Here is a 19,058-nt window from a genome sequence, read left to right on the forward strand (position 1 = left end):
CTTCTCCCCTGGGGGCTGGCAGAGGGGTCCCGGCCCCATTAGCAATGGATATGGAGACCCATTGGGGGCAGCAGCCTTAGGGGATGGGGGGACCTGGCCCAAGGGACAAGTCTGTCCCCATTGATCGCAAAGGGCAGATTGATTTCATTTTCCCCCTCCTGACCTCCTCTGCTCAGGCCTGACCTCCCAAGAGGAAATCCCAGGAGAGCGGATGGAGAGCAAGTGGGCACAGCCTTATTCCTGGATCCTGAGCAGCTGTCACTGACTACTCCTGCTGGAAAGGGCTTTTCCAGCTGGGTTTCCCCCTCCCTGACTCTTCCTGCCATAGCCGCCCCTCAGCAATTCCCCCTGCTGATGCCCGATTCCTGGATCCATTTCCAGGCAGCCTTTCTGACTCACTGCTGGGGGTCCCCCGCTTGCCTATACGGGGGAACCTACCCAGCTCCCCTACTGGCAGTCTCCTTCAGCATGCTCCACTGGCAGGGCCTGCTGGGATTCTCCAGCAACTGCCACTGCTCATCTGGCACTGTCCTAATCTGGCCTTGCCTGTGTGGGAACATGGTACTCATTGTACTAAATCGGGTTAGAAACTGATGCAGGTAAATCAATGCAACGCCCTGGTGCGGACAGTCTTGTTTCTGGTTAAGAGAGCTCTGCAGGGCCGTAGGTTAACTCAGTAAGAAATCAGCGGGTCAGGTGCTCTGAAACAGAAGTGAGCGTCTACACACGGTTGCACTGAGTTAACCCAGTCATTGCACAGATGCTCAGAGTGCAGAGAAAGAATCAACTTTTCAGTTATGCTTGTGCATTTTCCACCCTGAACATTACAATGGCAGGTCAGTATTGTCATCCACATGTTACAGATGGGGAAACTGAGGCACAGCGAGAGACTATTGTCGGGGACTCAAACCCAGACGGCACAGTTCATTGTCTGACCGCAGAGAGACAGGCAACACCAGCAAGGTCCAAACACAAGCTCTTTATTGAAGAGTGCACACAACAATAGAGAGCGGCCCGTCTCCAAAGAGAACCAGCCACGGTTTTAACAACTAGTAGGGTTATATAGACAGTTCCGTCGCGTCATAGTTAAAACAATCCAACCCCCCTTTATTAGTTAGATATGCATGAATATTAGAAGCTTTCTATCTTCTTTGACATTACAAACAATTCGTGATGCCTCAGCAACTTATCAGCTTTGTCGTCATGCACCAGAAACTAGGAGAAAGGAGGGAGTTAAGAACAGATGAAGAACAGAAACAGGGAGTGGAGACTGCAAGTTTCCATATGTCCAAACAAACTGTTCCTAGCACTTCTGGTACAAGAATGCAGCCCCCCCCTCTTATCTCGTTCTCTGCAGCTCAAGCAACCTTGTCCTCAGGTTTCACAGAGAGGCAGGAATGGCCCAGCAACTACTGTTAGCCTCACTTCGGCTAAGCTGGCCAAACAATGTTTTATACTCCATATTTTTGGGCCTAACACTATGACTTGCCAAGCTGCAAGCTCACCCACCAAGGCAGTGGCAGAGCCAGGAATAGACCCATATTCAGAACAGAACCCTGGCCACTGAAGCAGTGCAGATGCCAAAGCCTTGATCCTACAGACATCCACACGTTTACCTTTAACCATGTGTGCAAGCGCAGGATCAGGGTCTAAAAATGTCCCTTGCTGCAAATAAACCACCAAGATCCTACAATGAGTCCAGGTTTCCTTGCAGCTGCATTGCCTTTGCACAGCACACTGGGATGCTGGCAAAGGTAGGGCACCACAGGTAGCAAATTTGTATAAGTGGAGCAGCTGCTGGCACAGCCACCACAGAGGCCCCCTTCCATCCCTCAGCAGCTGGTGAGAACTGACACTTCTAGATTGCTTTGCAGCCTGACACCCTCTGGAGACGCTGCAGGATTCATCTGACCCAGGATTGAAACGTGACAGCTGTTTAATAGCTCACAGCAGGGTCGTTTTAGGACAGGGAATGAGAGTATCCTCTCTAAGTGACACAGCAGGGTGTAACGATGCGGTTCTGGCGGGACCCAACTGAGAGTGCCAATTCAGGACAAATTGCTTAAACAGGGCAGTTACAGCCCAAGGCTGGAGTTTTTCCATCTCTAAGGCAAACCAAACCAGACAGCCAAAGAGGACTTTGGTCTCACCCCACTGGCTAACCACAAGTCACACACGCAATTCCCTTAGACACTCCAGTTTCCCAGTATCACCACTAGTGCCACTCGTTATGGGGACAAATAGTTATGAAAACCAATACCCCAGTAAAAGAAAAAAAGGTTCTCTCAATCCCAAAGGGCCAAGCCCCAGGCCCAGGTCAATATACAAATCAGATCTTACCCACAAATCACGCTGTTGCCAATCCTTTAGAATCTAAAATCTAAAGGTTTATTCATAAAAGGAAAAAGATGTAGATGAGAGCTAGAATTGGTAAAATAGAATCAATTACATACAGTAATGACAAAGTTCTTGATTCAGGCTTGCAGCAGCGATAGAATAAACTGCAGGTTCAAATCAAGTCTCTGGAATACATCCCCAGCTGGGATGGGTCCTCAGTCCTTTGTGTAGAGCTTCTGTTTGTAGCAAAGTCCCTCCAGAGGTAAGAAGCAGGATTGAAGACAAGATGGAGATGAGGCATCAGCCTTTTATAGTCTTTTCCAAGTGTAAGAACATCTCTTTGTCCTTACTGTGGAAAATTACAGCAAAATGGAGTCTGGAGTCACATGGGCCAGTCCCTGCATACTTTGCTGAGTTGCAAGGCATATCTGCCTTCTCTCAATGGGTCAATTGTATAGCTGATGGTCCTTAATGGGCCATCAAGCAGGCTAGGCAGAGCTAACACCAACTTGTCTGGGATGTTTCCCAGAAGCATAGCATAAGTTTGAAATACAGATAGTATAGAGCCAATATTCATAACATCAACTACAAAATAGATACACACATATAGACAGCATAATCATAACCGATAAACCATAACCTTGTCTTAGACACCTCATTTGACCTCCTTTATACAAGATTTGGTGCCACTACAGGACTTTGGTTGCAACCATGTTCTATATGGTCCCAGATTATGTCAACAACATCACACAGGGATGACTTTAGGGAGGCAGAATACAGGTACCTGGGTTGATACATGGCTGGAGCCCACCTTCCTTTTGCAAAAAGTGCCCTGGGATTTTAATTACTCCAAGCAGTTAGAACATCAGCTTTATGGGTCACCCAAAAGACAGTGCCGCCTTGTGTGGTGGCTCTGTGCTAACTCACTGGAGAGGAGAGAAAACAGCTCACTTCCTACAGCACCTCTTCTTTTCTTGTGAGAGTCTTCCATCTCCACTGCTGCCAGAGGCCCTCATCTGAATCAGACCCTGTTGTGCTGGGTGCTATATAAACTCTTCTGAAGGTGCAGCCCCTGGTGCAAAGAACTTAAAGCATGCAGCCCCAGTCCTGCAGCCTGTTCTGGAGGGTGCACCTTGACACTTGCCCAGCTCACTACTGACTTGGATGAAGCACACCAAAGCTTAGGAGAGCAGCCAAGAGGCCTGCCCATGTCTGTAGGTGACACCTCTTCCTGCTCTCTAGGACTAGCTGAGTAGGCCTTTTGCTTGGAGACAGTTGGGTTTGTCTGTGTGGGGCTTAAGGCTGGCTTTCCTGTGGGGAGGCAGATGAGGAATGCCCAGCACCTGTGCTGAATGCAGCATTCTGCAACTCCTGGCTGGGGCTGCTCCTGGAGGTTAAGGAGGTGGCTCTGACCACAGCAGTAGCCTATCACCAGATGGGTATATATAGCTTCTCCCCAGGAGCTAGAGATATGTTGCCTTCCTCCTAACCTGAGTGTGGGTTGCTAACATCATGGAGCTGTGGAAAGTGTTTCTGGGGGTGCTTGTCTGGAGCTCAGCTCTTGCTGCTCAGAGAGGTAAGTGTGTGGTGATAAGTCCCCCTGTGGGCTCTAAGCTAAGGTCCAGTACTCAAAAATCAAGGATGTTTTGTTTTTAAACACACTGGGGTTCTTGTTATTTGTCCTCTAGCTTTTAAACCTTGTTTCAAAGCTTGTCTCAGTGACCAAATCACTTCAGTCTCAAATGAAGCTGAGTATCATGCAGTAACATAACTCCAGGGGCTGGCTCTGTAAGAAACCTCTAATGTCCTAACTCTAGGCCTATACTCACTAGAGCTGCCAACACACTGCTCTTCAAAGGACCAGCTTTGCTTTGACCCTGCCCCTTTGACCTTGGCAATTAAGGTTGTAAATGCAGTAACCCAACCTGAAAGCTGCTTGCGGGCTATTTCTGAGACTCCTTGCGAGCCCCTTTTTTTGTGGAGTGTGAGCTCCTGCTTGTGCTGGGAATAAGCTCTAACACTAGCTCTTCATCACCAGCTGTAGCCAATTCTGGCTGCTACAGCAGTGTAGCTTTGAAGGCTAATGAGAACTTGGGGTTGTCTTCTGTTTAGCTACAGAAGCATCTTGAACAGCTGCAGGTGCTGATTTACTACTTTCTGGGTGGGTGCCCCAGGGCCCCACTCTTGTTCTGCCTCTTCCTGCTCCTCCCCTGACTCTGAGCACCCCCCCCACCCTTGTTCTGCCACCGAACAGCTGATTGGTGGCTGCTGAGCGCCCACTATTTTTTCCATGGGTTCTCCAGCCCCAGTGCACCAAGGGAGTTGGCACCTATGTTTCAGCCCACCCCAGGATGGAAAGCTTTGAGATAAGGCTTGAAAATGGCTTCCTTTCTTTAAAGGACCCTGACAAGCAGGGATGGGCTCTAAAACAGTTCCCTGGAAGTCCCCAGGTAATGGGTGGGGGTGTAAGAGGTGTTTTTTTTTTTTTTTTTTTTAAGTAACAAGCACAATGGCATTTGTGGAAAACCTGCTGGTGATGCACGCCCACCTTTAAGAGGAGTGAGGCCAACAGTGAACCAACTGCAGGAAATTCCTCCCAATTAACAGGCAATGTGACACTGAAGCCAGACCCTCTAGCTTGAGTGTCAAAGGGCCTGGACAGTCAAACCTCCAGGTACTGGCTCCTTTCTGGTAACTGCAAAGGTTCTGAAGGGCTAGCTAGCTGATAGCTTTGCTGGCTGAGCGGAGGACTCCTCTGATGCCCTTGCACAGAGGCCCTGCTATCTGGTGGGATTACAGTAGGTCTGGGGGGCCTTTCCAGAGGTTATGTCAAGTCTGCTCACTCCTCTAGCACCCATTAACTCTGTACTCTATGAGTGCAATAAAACCAGCATCCACCTGGCTGTAAAGATGGACCCCTTGGGAAATGGACTCCTGCTGGATCCACAGCTTGTGCACTTGGGCAGCTGCCTCTACTCAATCAATGATCTACAGGGCTTCCTGCACTTCCAGTACCACCTGAAGGACTGCAGCTTCTCTCGGCTGGTGAGTGAGAGAGCCCTAGCTGGGGTCCAGGCTTGTGTTCCACTCAGCATGGTGCTGTCTGCTGCTCAGATGCCTGTAAGCTAGCTTGCTTTGGCTGTGTGGGTGAGAAGGAACTGCCCTCCTGCTGGGTGAGGGGTCTGAGAGAATGCCCCTCTCGTGCTGAACTGGCAGGGGGATGAGATGGCTGTGCGAACGGATACCCCAAGGGGATATCACTTTGGATTCAGATCCTGATGCTCCATTATGGACTGTTCTAGCTCTGGGGGGGGAGGCTGGGTCCTGGCCAACTAGCTGCATGCATGTTGGCTCCCCTGGCAGAGGGGAGAAATGCTAAATGACAAAGGCCCCTCCCAAGTGGCCCTTACTTAGCTGGGCTTCTGTCCATATTACAAATCTAATACTCCCAGTAATAGACTGGTGCCCTGCCAGGGAAGTGGGGGTGGGGGGGGGGGGGAGAGGGGGAAGAGGAATGACAGTGGTGAGGCATCTCTCCCTTGCTTAGGGGAAGGGCTTGTCTCAAGGAACAGAAATACTGTTTCACTTCCTTAGCAATGAACCAACCCTCCCACTTTGCTAGGCCGAGAGCTACAGAAGGAAGCTGTAACTGATACTAGTGCTGATTGCCATCCTCTCTGATTTCTTCCCCGCACATGCACACACATCTCCAGACATCTGGGAACATGATTGAATACTTCACAGACCTTGTCTACAGGCCTTCCCCTGGCACAGGCAGACGCTACACCACCTCCTTCACTGAGAGGATCAACTGCACGGACTATGAGTATGCTGCCAGCACTTCCCATTGTGCTAGAGTCCTAAGGGACTGATGCTAAAATTTCCCAGACTCTCATGGGCTTCACCCAGGGGCAATAGGACCCCATAAAAAGCAGCAGGGATGCAAGGCAGGGCTCTAATCAGCTGATTTGGGGGGGGGGGGGGGGAAGACGTGCATCCCTAGCTGTCAATGGGGGGTTGATCACTGAGCTGGAGCAAAGCAAGCGCATGTAGGATGAATTGTCCTGGCTATTGCCAGCTAGTAAACCTGGCTCCTAACCCTAGTAACATAGAACCTAAAATACCTCTAGGCGCCAGGCAGCTTGGCTGAGGCTGGGGAGGGTAGCAGGCAGCCCTGAGTACTGCAGATGAAAGGACAGGATGTGGTGCTCTAGTGCTAGTAAAGCATTAGTTGTGGGTGCAAGATAGAGGCCCCCAAACACTCCTATGAACTGCAAACAGGCTGGAGGGTCTCATGCTGCCCCTCCTGTCAGGACTCATTCCAATGATATTTTGGGGGGAAAGGGGTTAAAACCCAAGACCCAACCTGGGGAGTTGGGGACCTCTAGTGCTAGAGCTAATACAATGGGGGTCTAGAGCTCAGGGATCTGAATGAGACTCCACCTGGAAGATGGAGCTAGTGAAGGTGGATGAGATATGACTCAGTGGGAGGGGGCAGCCTGGGGACAAGGGAAAGCCTGGGGATATCAGTGGGAGTCAAACTACATTCAAGTGACACTTGTGGGGCTGACTGTGCCATGTCTTCACAGCAGCACATGATGGGGTCACCAGTGTGAGCTGACCCTGCAAAAACCTGTCTGCAGGTGACTCTGGGATATGCAAGCCCCTGTAGACATGGAGGGGGGGGGGGGGGGGAAGGTGTCAGCCTTCGCTCCAGCTCTAGAGCAGCCTCTGTTAGGTATGCTGTGGAGCAGGGGTGACTTGAGCTTTCCAGTGCAGCTGAGGTAGCCTCTGGCCTAGCACCCTCTTATACAAGCAGGGAGAACTCCCTCTTCCTAGGAGGGAATGAGAATATGATCCCTGCAGGATAACCCTTTCCTGCCTCTCCTAGGGCAGGGCGCTTGGCTCCTACATACGGATCTTCAGTAACTGGCCACCTGTCTGCCTCTGGAGTACTAATGTTCACAGTGACCCTAATGAATGGTAAGATCCCTGCAGAAGGGGTGGGTGGTGCCAGCTGAGCTCGTTGTGATCTCCCACTGAGCCTCCTGCAGCTTCAGGCAATGTCCTAACCCAGTTCCCTCCACCTCAATACTCCCTTCCCCCTCTAGGATGGTGTCTTGACACCATGGCCATCTCTGCTTCTAGAAAACTACTGAAGCAAAGACTTGTGCCTCATGATCTTGTAATGCATCCACAGGAATACCCATTGGAACACACACCTCCCCAAAACCTGCATGCACTTGCAGAAGGCTCCCAGTGCCTGTTGGTCTCGGATGGAGACTCCATTCTGTACAGTGCACTTGACAACTAACTCTCATTTTCTTGCAGTGGACTTCAGTGCCCCATCAGACTCCAAGGTCTTCTTCCTAGGCTCTCAGATCCATATAGAGTTTTCTGTACAGAGTTCCTTCCACCAGCCTCTGCAGATCTTTGTGGATGAGTGCACTGCCACCCCAACCCCAGAATTTAGCAAATCTCCCAGGAACTATAGCATCATTGCAAACCATGGGTAACTATCTGCAGGAGACAGCAGCTCTGAGGTGCTTGAATGTCTGAAGTGGCATAAGGTGTGGAATATGCTCCTGGGACTGCCCCAACTCCATTGTAATAGAACATGCTGGGTTCTTAAGGCTCCTACATAAATCCTAGAGACCAGCCTCTCTTCCAAATTTGACTCCAGCTGATTTGACTAAGCCACAGACTACCAGGATAAAGTAGCAAATGAAGATGTCTGGCTTGGCCTCTGGTAACCACATGGCCCCTTAAAGAACTGGACATGCTGGCATAATTGATATGTCCAAAAGCCTTACCTGTTGCTAGGGCAACTTGGTGGTCATATTGCTCTAACACTTGGCAATATGACCACCATATTGAAAACTGACTGCAGGTGGGGAGAGAATAATGCAGTAGGTCTCTCCTAGGGTCAAACAGTTCTTCTATCTCTAATAGTCCCTGGACCAGTGAGTTTAACTGTCTTCCTGTTCCAGGTGTCTTGTGGATGGTAAGGTGGCAAACTCCCAGTTCCTGCCCAGACAAACCCCTGAAGCTATCCAGCTCTCCCTACAGGCCTTTGAATTTGCAGGTGTGGACTCTGATGTAAGTAACTAAGATTCTGAGTTAGATGTACAGCTTCCATCTAGGGCTGGAATGCCAAGTACCTGCATCTTCTGAATGCAACTGGCAGATGGCTCAAGCTACAACTAAGTGAAGAATGGCTTTTAACAACTGGTTGGTGAAGGTCTCTCCACCATAAACCCTTCAAAGCTTTAGTTTCAGCTAGACTCTCGCTTGGGGAAACTGACACAACTGCATTAAGAACTGTGCAGTTATCTGTTTAACCTATCATCCAAGAACCTAGTGAACAGCAGTTCACCTCTCACATACTTCTGTGAAACAGTGTCTGAGGACTCAAACTCCCCTACCAGCATGCTTTCCTTAAGCCAGTGGTTCTCAACCTATTTACCATTGTGGGCTGCACATGCAGCTGTTGTGTTGTGTAGATGCAGCCCACATATGTATGGCCCTGAGGATGCCACATTGGCTGCAGCTGTGTGACTGCCTCACTAGCAGGCCATGAGTTGAGAACCACTGCCTTAAGCACTGAAAGGCATCTTCAGACAGCATCTAGCCTCTGACATGCCTTGCTATGCTCCTAGCAAACAGGCCTTCAAGAGATTCCATGCACCAAGCTGCTTTGTTACTCTGACACTGAAGTGGCCTAGTTGGTGCAGAGGTGGATGTTCTGGCCACCTCAGGCTAGCATCACAAAGCTCTAGCATGGTGATGCTGAGCATTCCCAGGGACTTTCTAGGTGTGGCATTCACAAAGCTTGAGTGGCCCCCAGGCTCTCAACAAGGACTCAGGGAGGGGGACCTCAGAATAGCATTCACAAAAACCAGCACCCTAGCCAGCTCCTGGCTGAAATTAGCCACTGGGCGATAGGCACCTAAGTCCCATCTGCAGGGAATCACCTAGCTGTGCTTGGGATTCTTGGACCAGACCAGTGCTTAGGGTGCTCACCTGGTGGTGGTCCCTGTTCAAATCCCCTCACCCCTGCCCCACACACACCTGAGGGTAGTCTTCCCAATCCCAAAGTGCAGGGCTAAAAATGGAGAGAGCACCTCCTTCCCCAGCTGTCTTGTGCAGCTTGCCTCTAGGGGCCCAATAAGTAGATAGGGTCTGAGCAAGCTTACCAGACTGGGCTCTACAAGCAGGTCTGTGTCCTCCACCCTTGTCCCCAGGTCACTTGCTCTGGGGCTGGATGCCCAGCATGGGGCTGCAATGTGCATGACCAGAGATAGAAACCTAAGGGACTTAGGCCAGAAATCTAGGTCCTGAGCAAGGTTAGACTCCTATAGGTGGGGGAAAGCCCAGTGGGGCTTCTGTAAAACCTGCTTCTGGGATTTTGGCAGTTGTGTCACTTTAGGTGCCTAACTCCTTGTGAATGCAGCATTTTAGGGGCTGCAAATGGGCAACTGCCTGGAAGCCCCAACTGACTCCTCCATAGCAAGCATGGGATCATGACAGACCCATCCCCAAACCAGAGCATCTCTGAATGGCAGCGTGTGGGGGACTTGTAATGGGAATCCTGGTATCTGGACTGTGCTCAAGCAGAGCAGCTATGCTGAGTAGGGCTTTCTCCTGCTTCCCCCACACCACCAGTGAAGGATGTTTCTTCCTGCTAGGCAGTGGGGATGACCTCCATCTGCTTTCTTCTCTCCATGCCCACCCCCTCCAGATCTATCTCCACTGCCAGGTGCTGGTCTGGGACCCCAAAGTGCTCATGGATCCCACAAGGAAGGCCTGTTCATTTCACAGGAACACCAACAGGTAAGGGCTGCTGGGGAGAAGGAGGAATTGCAATTCTCTAAAATTAAACCAGCCAGAACAGAATCTGGCTGTTCTACATGGGTCTGTCCCAGTGACATGCCACGCAAGAGGGACCAACCTGCAGAGATGCTTGTAAACAAGAGTCCTCTGGAGACTCTTCTGTGGGCAACAAACTTGGCTCTAGTGGCCAAAGCAACTCTAGCTTCATGATACCACTTGCCTCTTCCCACCTCACTGTGGTGGAGGGACTATAACTAAAGGCAAAGCCAACAAACTCTCAGTGGGACTAGCTGGACAGCACTGAAAGCATTCAGGTGAATTACATTTGGTTGGGATAGGTGGCAAAGGTTTGTTTCCCTTACAAACCTACCAAGGGAAACTACCTCACTTCAAGTGCTGTGCCAAAGTGACTTGGTTCAAAGTAGGACACAGGCCCTTCCCTAGTGATTCCCGTTCCTTCATGAAGGAACATGGCCCCTATAAACACAGAATACAGGCTGCTCTTGCAGTAGTGAGATAGTGCTTGACCTGGTTTGTCACACCCAAAGTGCAGAGGGGGAAATCCATGTCTGTTTGGAATCCAGGCCTGTCTTGAGCAAGGCACCAGGCAATTCACATGATCTCTACCTGCTTCCCTCTGTGATTGGTAGTGAGCTTTACCAGGATGTCTAGCATGCCCAGGACCAATAGCCTCCATGGGATGCAGTGCTAGACTTCTTCACTTGGGGGACCAATGATGCCCTTGTGCTGCAGAGTCCATGGATTTTGTTTCAACACTGAAGATTGGTTGAAGTTCAGTTGCAAAACCAGCAGCTAACCAAGCAAACTCTTGGTCTTTAGGGCTACAGCCACATCATGCGCTTTTGTGGGGGTTGAGTCCCAGTCCATTCAGACATAATAGAGCTAGTGCAAGTAGAACCAGTCATGTAGCAGTGGTGGCACAGCTTGTATGTACCCATGGAGTCAGGTGGGTTTGTCCTCTGCATGGCTGGCTATGCTGCAGTAGCATGGATAGTAGCACAGTTTATATACTCACTCCAACTATGAGAGGTAGTGAGTATATGTAGATAGCTGGGATCTCACCCCTGCTCAGTGTAGATATTGCCTAAGAACACCCATGCTCCACCAATGGTCATATCTTACAACCACACCCAACTTCTCCTTGCTGCAAGGGACAATGCTCCCAGTCAGCTACAATCCATGCCTTCTCTGCTCAGCTCACTCCCCTTGAGGGAACCCCCATAGGACAGAACTGCCACTCCTCATGCCAGTCTGACCCTGAGCAGTTGACATTCCAGCTCCTGTTGCAAGCAGATACTCAACCTTGCCCTAGCTCACCTGAAAGCCTCAGTGCCCAGGTGAGTTAGGAGCTGCCTGGGACTGAGCATCGGGATCTCTCAATCCCATGTACTTCCTTAACGTTTGAGATGTTGATCACCAGGGGTGAGTCACCTGTGTACTGCTCTCCAACAGGTGGGAACTTCTGGACAGTCCCTCTCTGAGCTCTGGCTGTAGCTGCTGTGACTCCCTATGCCAAGCCACAACCTCTCGCCACAAGAGAGACCTGGAAGGTACTAGTTCTGTTGAGAGGGAAGTGTGTGGGGGTGGGGTAGGATGTTCTGTGTACTCATTGGCCAAGTCTCCACTGTCCGGAACAAGTCTGGCAGGCTTGGTTTGGGGTGCCCCTTTGCCTTCACACCACAGGAGGTTTTCACTGTCACATGGCATGAGTATTCCAGTTCACTAGAGCTGAGATGCTGGTAATAGTGCTCTTCTCTTAGCCCAAGTGAAGGGAAGAGCTCAGCATCTCCTGAGTCAGCTGAGTAAACCAGCTCCTGGCCAAGCAAGAGATGGATTGTTCAGTATTCTTTTTTGGGGGGAGGGAAGGGCAGGGGCAGCAGGTTTGTATAATTTTTAGTGGTGCCCAGAATGGGTCCAATCCCCACACCTGCCTTGTAAGACAATATTTTTTTAAATGTACTGGAAACATTACAAATGTAACAATTTCCCTATATTGCACTGGGGTGAGGGCTCTGGGGTGCAGGCAGGCTGCCCTGGGGCTGGGGCCAGAGAGGAGGATTCCACAGTCCTGTTCTCCCCACCAGCAGCATACCCACCTGGCACAGGCTCTGCATGTGCTCCTAGGGGCCAGACCCCTCTCAGGTTTAGGAAGCCCCCTCACCTTCCCTGTGGTGGGTGGGGGGAGAAGAGCTGACATCACATGTGCACCTCTTCCTTCTGCTGCTGCCAGCACTGCTCCCTTTTGCAGCTGGCAAGGAGGCACAGAGCAGCAGGGCAACTGCCTGTTGCCTGGCGTGGCAGGCAGGACCAGGGATGCTCTGGGGGAGGTGCATGGGGGTGGCAGCCAGGGCTGGGGGAGAGACCCAGGCCCTGAACTTGCTGGAGCACAGGCACCATGGGCCCATATAAATTACTGCCCCTGGAATCTGAAGGCTTCCATCTCCTTTTGCCTCAGGCTCTTCAAAGGAGGGACTTGTCCATGCTGTTGTTGTTGGGCCCTTGAAGGTGCAGAAACCATCTGCAAAGACTAGAAGCTATGCGTGGGATTCAAACAGCTCCCTTGCAGCCCAGAGTGTCACAGGTAACTACCCCTCATGTGGGTTGGAGCTGAGTTCCATAGCAACCAGACAACCCACTGTAGCCAGTAGGAGCCCTGACAGGCAGGGAATGGAGGTGGTACAACAGCCCCAGAAAGCTCAGCTGACCAGTGGGAGGGGAACAGAGTTCGAACTGCCTGGTGCCTTGCTCAAGAGACCTGAAGGGTCTACTCACCTGGGCAGTGGGGGGAGGAGGGGGTGGGCAGCTACAGCCATACCCTCTCCAGACTTCCCACCCCCTACTGGCCTTGCCTTAACCAAGGGAGCTATTGTGGGAGTTTTAGCTTGTCATGGAGAGAAGCTGTCTTCACCCAAGCTCCTCTATCCCAACTTCTAAATTCTAGTATACTCCAACATCCATTTCTTGTCTTTAAAGAACATAGAACCCCAAGGAAGTCAGAGCAGGTGCTTGCTAGTCTTGGCTAAAAGCTGTTGCTGCACATAGATTGAAGCCCAGTTGATCCACTCCTGAGAATTCCATATGAGGTAGAGTTGCCAAAAATGGGAGATGAAATAACTAGCTTGATGCCCTCCCTGAGCATGGTGAGAGGTTGGAAAGGACTAACTGCCCAACTTCCACCCCAGTTACGATGGGGTTGTCAACATAACTAAGCTCCCGTGAACATCACACCTGTCCCCCACCCTGGCCTGAAGGTATCCCCTGCAACAATGGACCATGTGTCTTTTGGATGGATGGCTTTGGGGAATAAGCTGCCTCTTTCCTCTTGTAGGAGGGAAACAAAGTGTGATGCCACCTCCTGTTGGTGCCCTGCTGCTGGAAGTTGCTCTGATTGCTGTGGTGTCCCTGGGTTTCTGCCTGTACAATGGCCATCACAAAAGGCTCTGCTCCAGAACCAGGGGGGCTGCAGACTCCTGCTCAGAGGGGCTGGTTACTGCAGAACAGCAGTGTACCAGCATTAATGCAGATGTGGAATGAATCCAAATAAAACTTTAACAAATTCAGATGGTGTGTGCATGTCACTTATAGCTGGGCTGGGAGCTCCTCTTCCTCTGAGGTGGAAGGGGATCAGCAGGTCAAAATTTACATTTGAATATCTAATACTGCTTTTTAGCTAAACTTCATCTTCTCTACCAAAATTCCCTCACTAGCCTGAGTCAGGGCAAGTCTTGAATCTCTCTTGTGGAAGAGCTTCACTTAGGCTTGATCCTAGACCCTGCTGGTAGAACTAAATCACCTTTAGTAGATGGGGAGTGTCTTGGTTCCAGTACTAACCTCTGGGAGTGTGCCCTTCCTGAGGAGGCCATGCCCTGGACACTAATGTGCTGGGGGTCAAGCAAGAAAACATCCTGGTGTCCCATAACTGCTTTAAATGCTCTAGCTCACTGAATCACATTGAAATGTGAGCAAACTGCTGAACTGGCTTGCTCCTACAGCTAGAGATCCACTAATTCCTGTGGGTCCTAACAATGACTTGAGGAGGGCAGGGACTTGGCTCAGTCTGACAAGTCTAACCTTAATGAAACAACAATTAAGTCAATTTAGCAGTGGAAACATCCAAGTGCAGGTGAAGTCCTGCTGAACCCTCTTTCCTATTCTTCTGGAAAGCACAAATGAGAATAGTCTAGCTCCTCAATAGAATTAATATAGAGCAAATGAGCTGAGCCTACATAAGGGTCTAAAAGAATCAAGGAAGATCTCTTAATGGGGGGTTTATTTTCTTAAAGGAAAAAAGCATTGGTAGGGCTACTCACTGCTCTAGGGAAAGTTAGGGTTACCATATTCAAACATTTTAAAAAAAGGACACTCCACGGGGCCCTGGTTCTGGCCCTGGCCCCACCCCAACCCTGCCCCTTCTCCAAAGTCTCTGCCCCCTCCTCTGAGCACACCAAATTCCCCCTCCTCCCTCCCGCTCTGATCTTGGTTGGGGGTTGCTAAGTGCTTCCCTGCAGCCTCTATGCCCCTGCCTGCCCTGCTCCTCCTTGCCCTGCAGCCTCTGTACCCCCTGCTCCCCACTCACCCTGCAGCCTCTGCACACCCCCCCCCGCCCTGCTCAGCTCACCTGACAGAGGGAGAGCTGTGGGCTCCACATAGACTCAAACACTGTTCTGTGCTGCTGCGGCCGGAGGCTCTGCTCCTCCCCTGACTCTTCGGCTGTGTTTAAGAGCCGGGCTGCCCGAGCGCTACCGGCTTCGGGCAGCCCCCATGCCTCCGGACCTTGTGCCGCCGGAGCCCGGGAGGGGAAGTGCCCGGCTGGGGGCGCAGGGTCCAGAGGCAAGGGGGCTGCCCGAAGCCCAAGCGCTACCGGCGTCACGGTTTGCCGGGCAGCCTCCAGACCCTGCGCCCCCGGCGGGGCGCTTCCCCTCCCGGGCTCCAGCTGCGCTGGGGAACCGCCGGCCGGGGGCGCAGAGTCTGGGGGCTGCCTGGCAAACTGTGAAGCCGGTAGCGCTGGGGCAGCCCTTTCCGCGTGGCTGGGAGTGGGAGGGAGGAGGGGGCGGAGTTAGGGCGGGGAAGGGGCGGAGTTGGGGCGGGGGTGGGGGTGGGGAAATGGCCGGGGTCAGGGCCCGTGGAAGGTCCTCTTTTTTTATTGGTTAGATATGGTAACCCTAAATAAAGGGATGGAGCATCTAATCAATAGTGACTTGCCTGGGATTTTATTCTGTAACCTAGACTGGCTGAATCAGTGTAAAACTAAGCAACCACATGGAGCTCCTTGTTCAGACTATCACCAGGTTCGATCACTGGGATTCATAGGTTGTTACCATCCAGTTTTTAAGTTCAGCCCCTTTTGTCTGTTTGTACATACATGACTTTACAAATGACACTTGTGCGCCAACAAGACATTTTGTTTCCATAGCAGTACTACCTTGGAGTCCTGAGCTCAGTTGTGACCCCTTCATGCCAGGGTCTGGGCAAACATTCAGCCAGCCTTGCCCTCAAGAGTTTACAGTCTAAGCTGATCAGGGACAGGATGAGAAGTGACTTGCATGATGTCACTGACCCTGCCAGCAGGTAGGGGATCTTGGGGGACAACTACTGCATTGGTGGGGTGCAAAATAAACTTTATTAAGAAAATGCAAAAACAGAGAAAATTTAATAGTGAGGGGTATGGGGTTTGTTAAGGTAGACAATTGGGGAGGGGTTTCTTTTAGTAAATAGGATAGGGGGTTTCAATGGTGGGGTACAATACAGTGGGGTACAATACAGTTGGTAACCAATTAACACTGAAGTATAAATGTAACAGGTAGCTAACAATTTTTATGTAAAGAGTGTGTCACAGCAGCATGTAACCAACTAACAGTTATGGGTAAAATGTGTTAAATAACCAACAACTTTAGGTAAAAAATGTGTCACAGTGGTGTAAATGTAAAATGTGAGGGGTGTTAGAGAGAAAAGGGGTAACCAATGGGGTTTTATGCTAGACTTCAGTAATACAATTGAGGTTTGGCAGCAGTAGGAGTAGGGAGAGTACGTGGGGGAAGGGATTAAAAGAGAGAGGGGGGGGGAAGAAAGTGGTAGAGGAATGAGGTTGGGGGATGGGGAAGAGGAGCACGTGGTGGAGGGAGATTTAAACTCAGGACGACACAGAGAGCAGACAGGCTGCAAGTTTAAACAGCAGAGAGACAATTATACAGAACACAGCAAAATCTTATCTATGATTTAACTTAACCAAGACTACACAAATTAGCAAGTAACAAAACACAATGCAACAATTCTTTAAGCCTAACTTACAGAGTACAATGCAAGCAATTTTCTAAACCTAACTTAACCACAACTATGCAAAATGAAATTACAATTTATCTAGACTAAAGGCTAAATTTAACCTAATGGGTGCACCTTATACTAGGGGTAGTTTCAGAGGGCAGAGTGGTGTGTGCCCAGGATACAGCTTCAAGGGGTTAGCTTGGGTTTGCCTGCTGGGGAAAGAAAGTCAGCAGCTAGAACAAGGGGGAGTGTGCAAGAGATTTTTCCTTATCAATCCCCAAAGCAGCAGCAGGAACAGCAGTTTCAGCATCAGAGGACGCAGAGAGGACCCGATTCGCTTACAATAATCAGGAGATCTCCAGGCACAAATTCGTTGTTCGTGGGAGGGGAGTTTAAAAATGGGGGTGTTGGGGTTACTATCCCTGCCTGAGCCAGAGTCCTTCCATGTTTAACTCTGATCGACCTTAACAACCAAGGACAGGAATTGGAATGTGTAAACAGCTAGTTAGCAATTACGACCTTGCTCATTTCAGGTACCAAACAATAATGATGAGGTTTGCATGTTTCTAGCTGGGGAAGGGGTAATAAACTAAGGGTAAACAGGACCAAATAACTGTTTAGAGAGAAGTTACTAACAAGCTAGATTTATGGCCCTAGAATGATTTAGTTGCTTAAATGTATGAACATGCCTTTGGTAGAGAGGGGAGGGGGAGTAGAGGAGGGGTGGTAGAGAGGGGGAGAGAGGGGGGGCTTAGTTGTAAAATGTATAAAGAAGAGAGAAACTGTTTTTGCTGGTGTGCTCAATTTGAGACTTGCCTGTCTCCTTGCACCACTTTGAGATCTCAAATAAACTTTGATTGTTTCTCCATCCCGGTATGTTTATTGGCGTGAAGCACTCCGGGCAACGAACCTCACTGTTGCTGTCCTCGGGCCCCTGTGCCGGCAACAGTCTTGGTGTCCCTGGGTGGGCTCGAGGCTGAAATTTAGCCTTGCCCGGATCCCTCCTGGCGGCCGACGGATTACGACGACGACCGACGCCCAGAGCTCACCGGTGACTTCATCGGGGGCCTCGGCGGAGACGTGATTTGGTCGACCCCGGAGGGCACAACGGTGCAACGCGCTTGATTAGTGGAGAAACAGCTGTGGGCGACGGTGCAGAACCGGACCCTTGGATAAGGTAGGAACAGTCCAGTGGGGACTTTACCTGTTTTGACCTGGGGACGCCCAGTGTCTCCCTAGAGTATGGGGCAGGGACAGAGTACTGCAGGCAGGGCAAGGTGTACGCCCTTAGAATGCATTCTGGTGAACTGGAAAGTGTTTGGATCGGATCCGTTGATTAAAAGTAAATTAAAAGATTCTGTACAGTAGACTGGCCTCAATATCAGCTAGAGGACCAGAAAAGGTGGCCACCGGAGGGATCACTTAATTATAATACGATCCTTCAATTGCTTTTGTTTTGTCAGCGTACGGGTAAATGGAATGAACATATGTATGTACAGTTGTTTATGTTAAAAGATAGATCGGATCTTTTGCAAAAGTGTAATTTGACTCCGACAGGTTCGGTAGTAACTATTGTTAGTCCTCAGAACCCTCCCCCGGTTGTAATGGCAGAGTCGGTGTCCCCTTCGGCTCCAATACCCCCACCAAAGATAGGGTGCCTGAGGTCCCAGAGATTGCCCCCTCGGTGGGATTCTATCCATTGATTACTGAGACTCAGATAGCCCGTACTGGAACAGAAAATCGCCCAGCCACTACAATGCAGGTTTATACCCAGGTGCCTTTTAACCCAGTGGACCTAGCAGCTTTTAAGGCACAGGCAGGGGAATTCTCTACGAATCCAAGCAAGTTTATCTCGGTCTTTGAAGGGTGTCTGGCTAGCCATAAGCCTGACTGGGATGACTGTAATGTCCTTATGCGGACCCTGCTGTCTGAGGTGGAGCGTAATCAGGTTGTGTCTAAGGCACGAGAGGAGGCACAGCTTAGACATGAGGCAAACGCAGCAAACGTTCCTGTTGCTGCAGTTCAGGTCCCTACAGCAGACCCCCGGTGGAATCCCAACATGCCGGCAGATCTCACCTGTCTCACTGTATACAAGGAGCTCCTATTACATGGTCTCCGACACTCAGCTGTCCGACATAACAATTGGGCTAAGCCGTATGAGCTAGTACAGGAGCCAAAAGAGAGTCCGGTTGCTTTTCTGCAGCGTATTCGGGATACTATCAGGCAAACTACTAATGCAAACCCCGATGATCAGGCTACTGAGGCAATTATGAAGGGTATCTTTACCAGCCGTGCCGCCCCTGATATTAAAAGGAAACTGCAGAAAAAGGAGGATTTGATGGGCATGACAATGGCACAGATTTTGGAAACTGCAAACAGGGCTTATAGCCTTAGCGAGGGAGAAAAGGAAAAGAGGCAAGTGAAAATGATGGTTGCAGCAGTACAGGCTGGTGGCAGGGGAAGATTTCAGGAAGGTGGAAGGGGCCGGGGAATGAGAGGCCGTGGGCGTGGGCGCCCTGGCTCACAGGAAAGGCGTCTGGGTCGCAACCAGTGTGCCATATGCCGAAAGGAGGGACATTGGAAAAATGAGTGCCCTGAAAGGGAAG

At 50.5% G+C, this 19,058-nt stretch overlaps 1 protein-coding gene across 2 annotated transcripts; it reads left to right on the plus strand.

Annotated features, from left to right (window-relative positions):
* Positions 1 to 3,754: 3,754 nt before the first annotated feature.
* LOC101947420 (zona pellucida sperm-binding protein 3-like) lies at positions 3,755 to 13,751 on the plus strand. 2 transcript variants are annotated; one of them, XM_024109555.3, is made up of 10 exons: positions 3,755 to 3,913; positions 5,189 to 5,382; positions 6,051 to 6,163; positions 7,229 to 7,320; positions 7,669 to 7,849; positions 8,328 to 8,436; positions 10,079 to 10,170; positions 11,644 to 11,741; positions 12,647 to 12,772; positions 13,520 to 13,751. In XM_024109555.3, exons 1-10 carry the CDS (start codon positions 3,850 to 3,852, stop codon positions 13,723 to 13,725), a joined length of 1,275 nt encoding a protein of 424 aa, XP_023965323.3. In that variant the 5' UTR covers positions 3,755 to 3,849; the 3' UTR covers positions 13,726 to 13,751. The 2 variants fall into 2 exon arrangements, with proteins under 2 accessions (XP_023965323.3, XP_065424331.1); XM_065568259.1 differs by lacking the exons at positions 11,644 to 11,741; positions 12,647 to 12,772.
* The last annotated feature ends 5,307 nt before the right edge of the window (positions 13,752 to 19,058 follow it).

The sequence above is a fragment of the Chrysemys picta genome, chromosome 15, assembly GCF_011386835.1.
Source record: "Chrysemys picta bellii isolate R12L10 chromosome 15, ASM1138683v2, whole genome shotgun sequence".
NCBI lineage: Eukaryota > Metazoa > Chordata > Testudines > Emydidae > Chrysemys > Chrysemys picta.

What these genes read in the sequence shown, in the direction of transcription:
- LOC101947420 (XM_024109555.3), top strand. Translation starts at nt 3,850, where the DNA reads ATGGAGCTGTGGAAAGTGTTTCTGGGGGTGCTTGTCTGGAGCTCAGCT. An exon ending in AGCATCATTGCAAACCATGG is followed by an intron (nt 7,850 to 8,327) that starts GTAACTATCTGC and finishes TTCCTGTTCCAG; the next exon opens with GTGTCTTGTGGATGGTAAGG. An exon ending in TTTCACAGGAACACCAACAG is followed by an intron (nt 10,171 to 11,643) that starts GTAAGGGCTGCT and finishes GCTCTCCAACAG; the next exon opens with GTGGGAACTTCTGGACAGTC.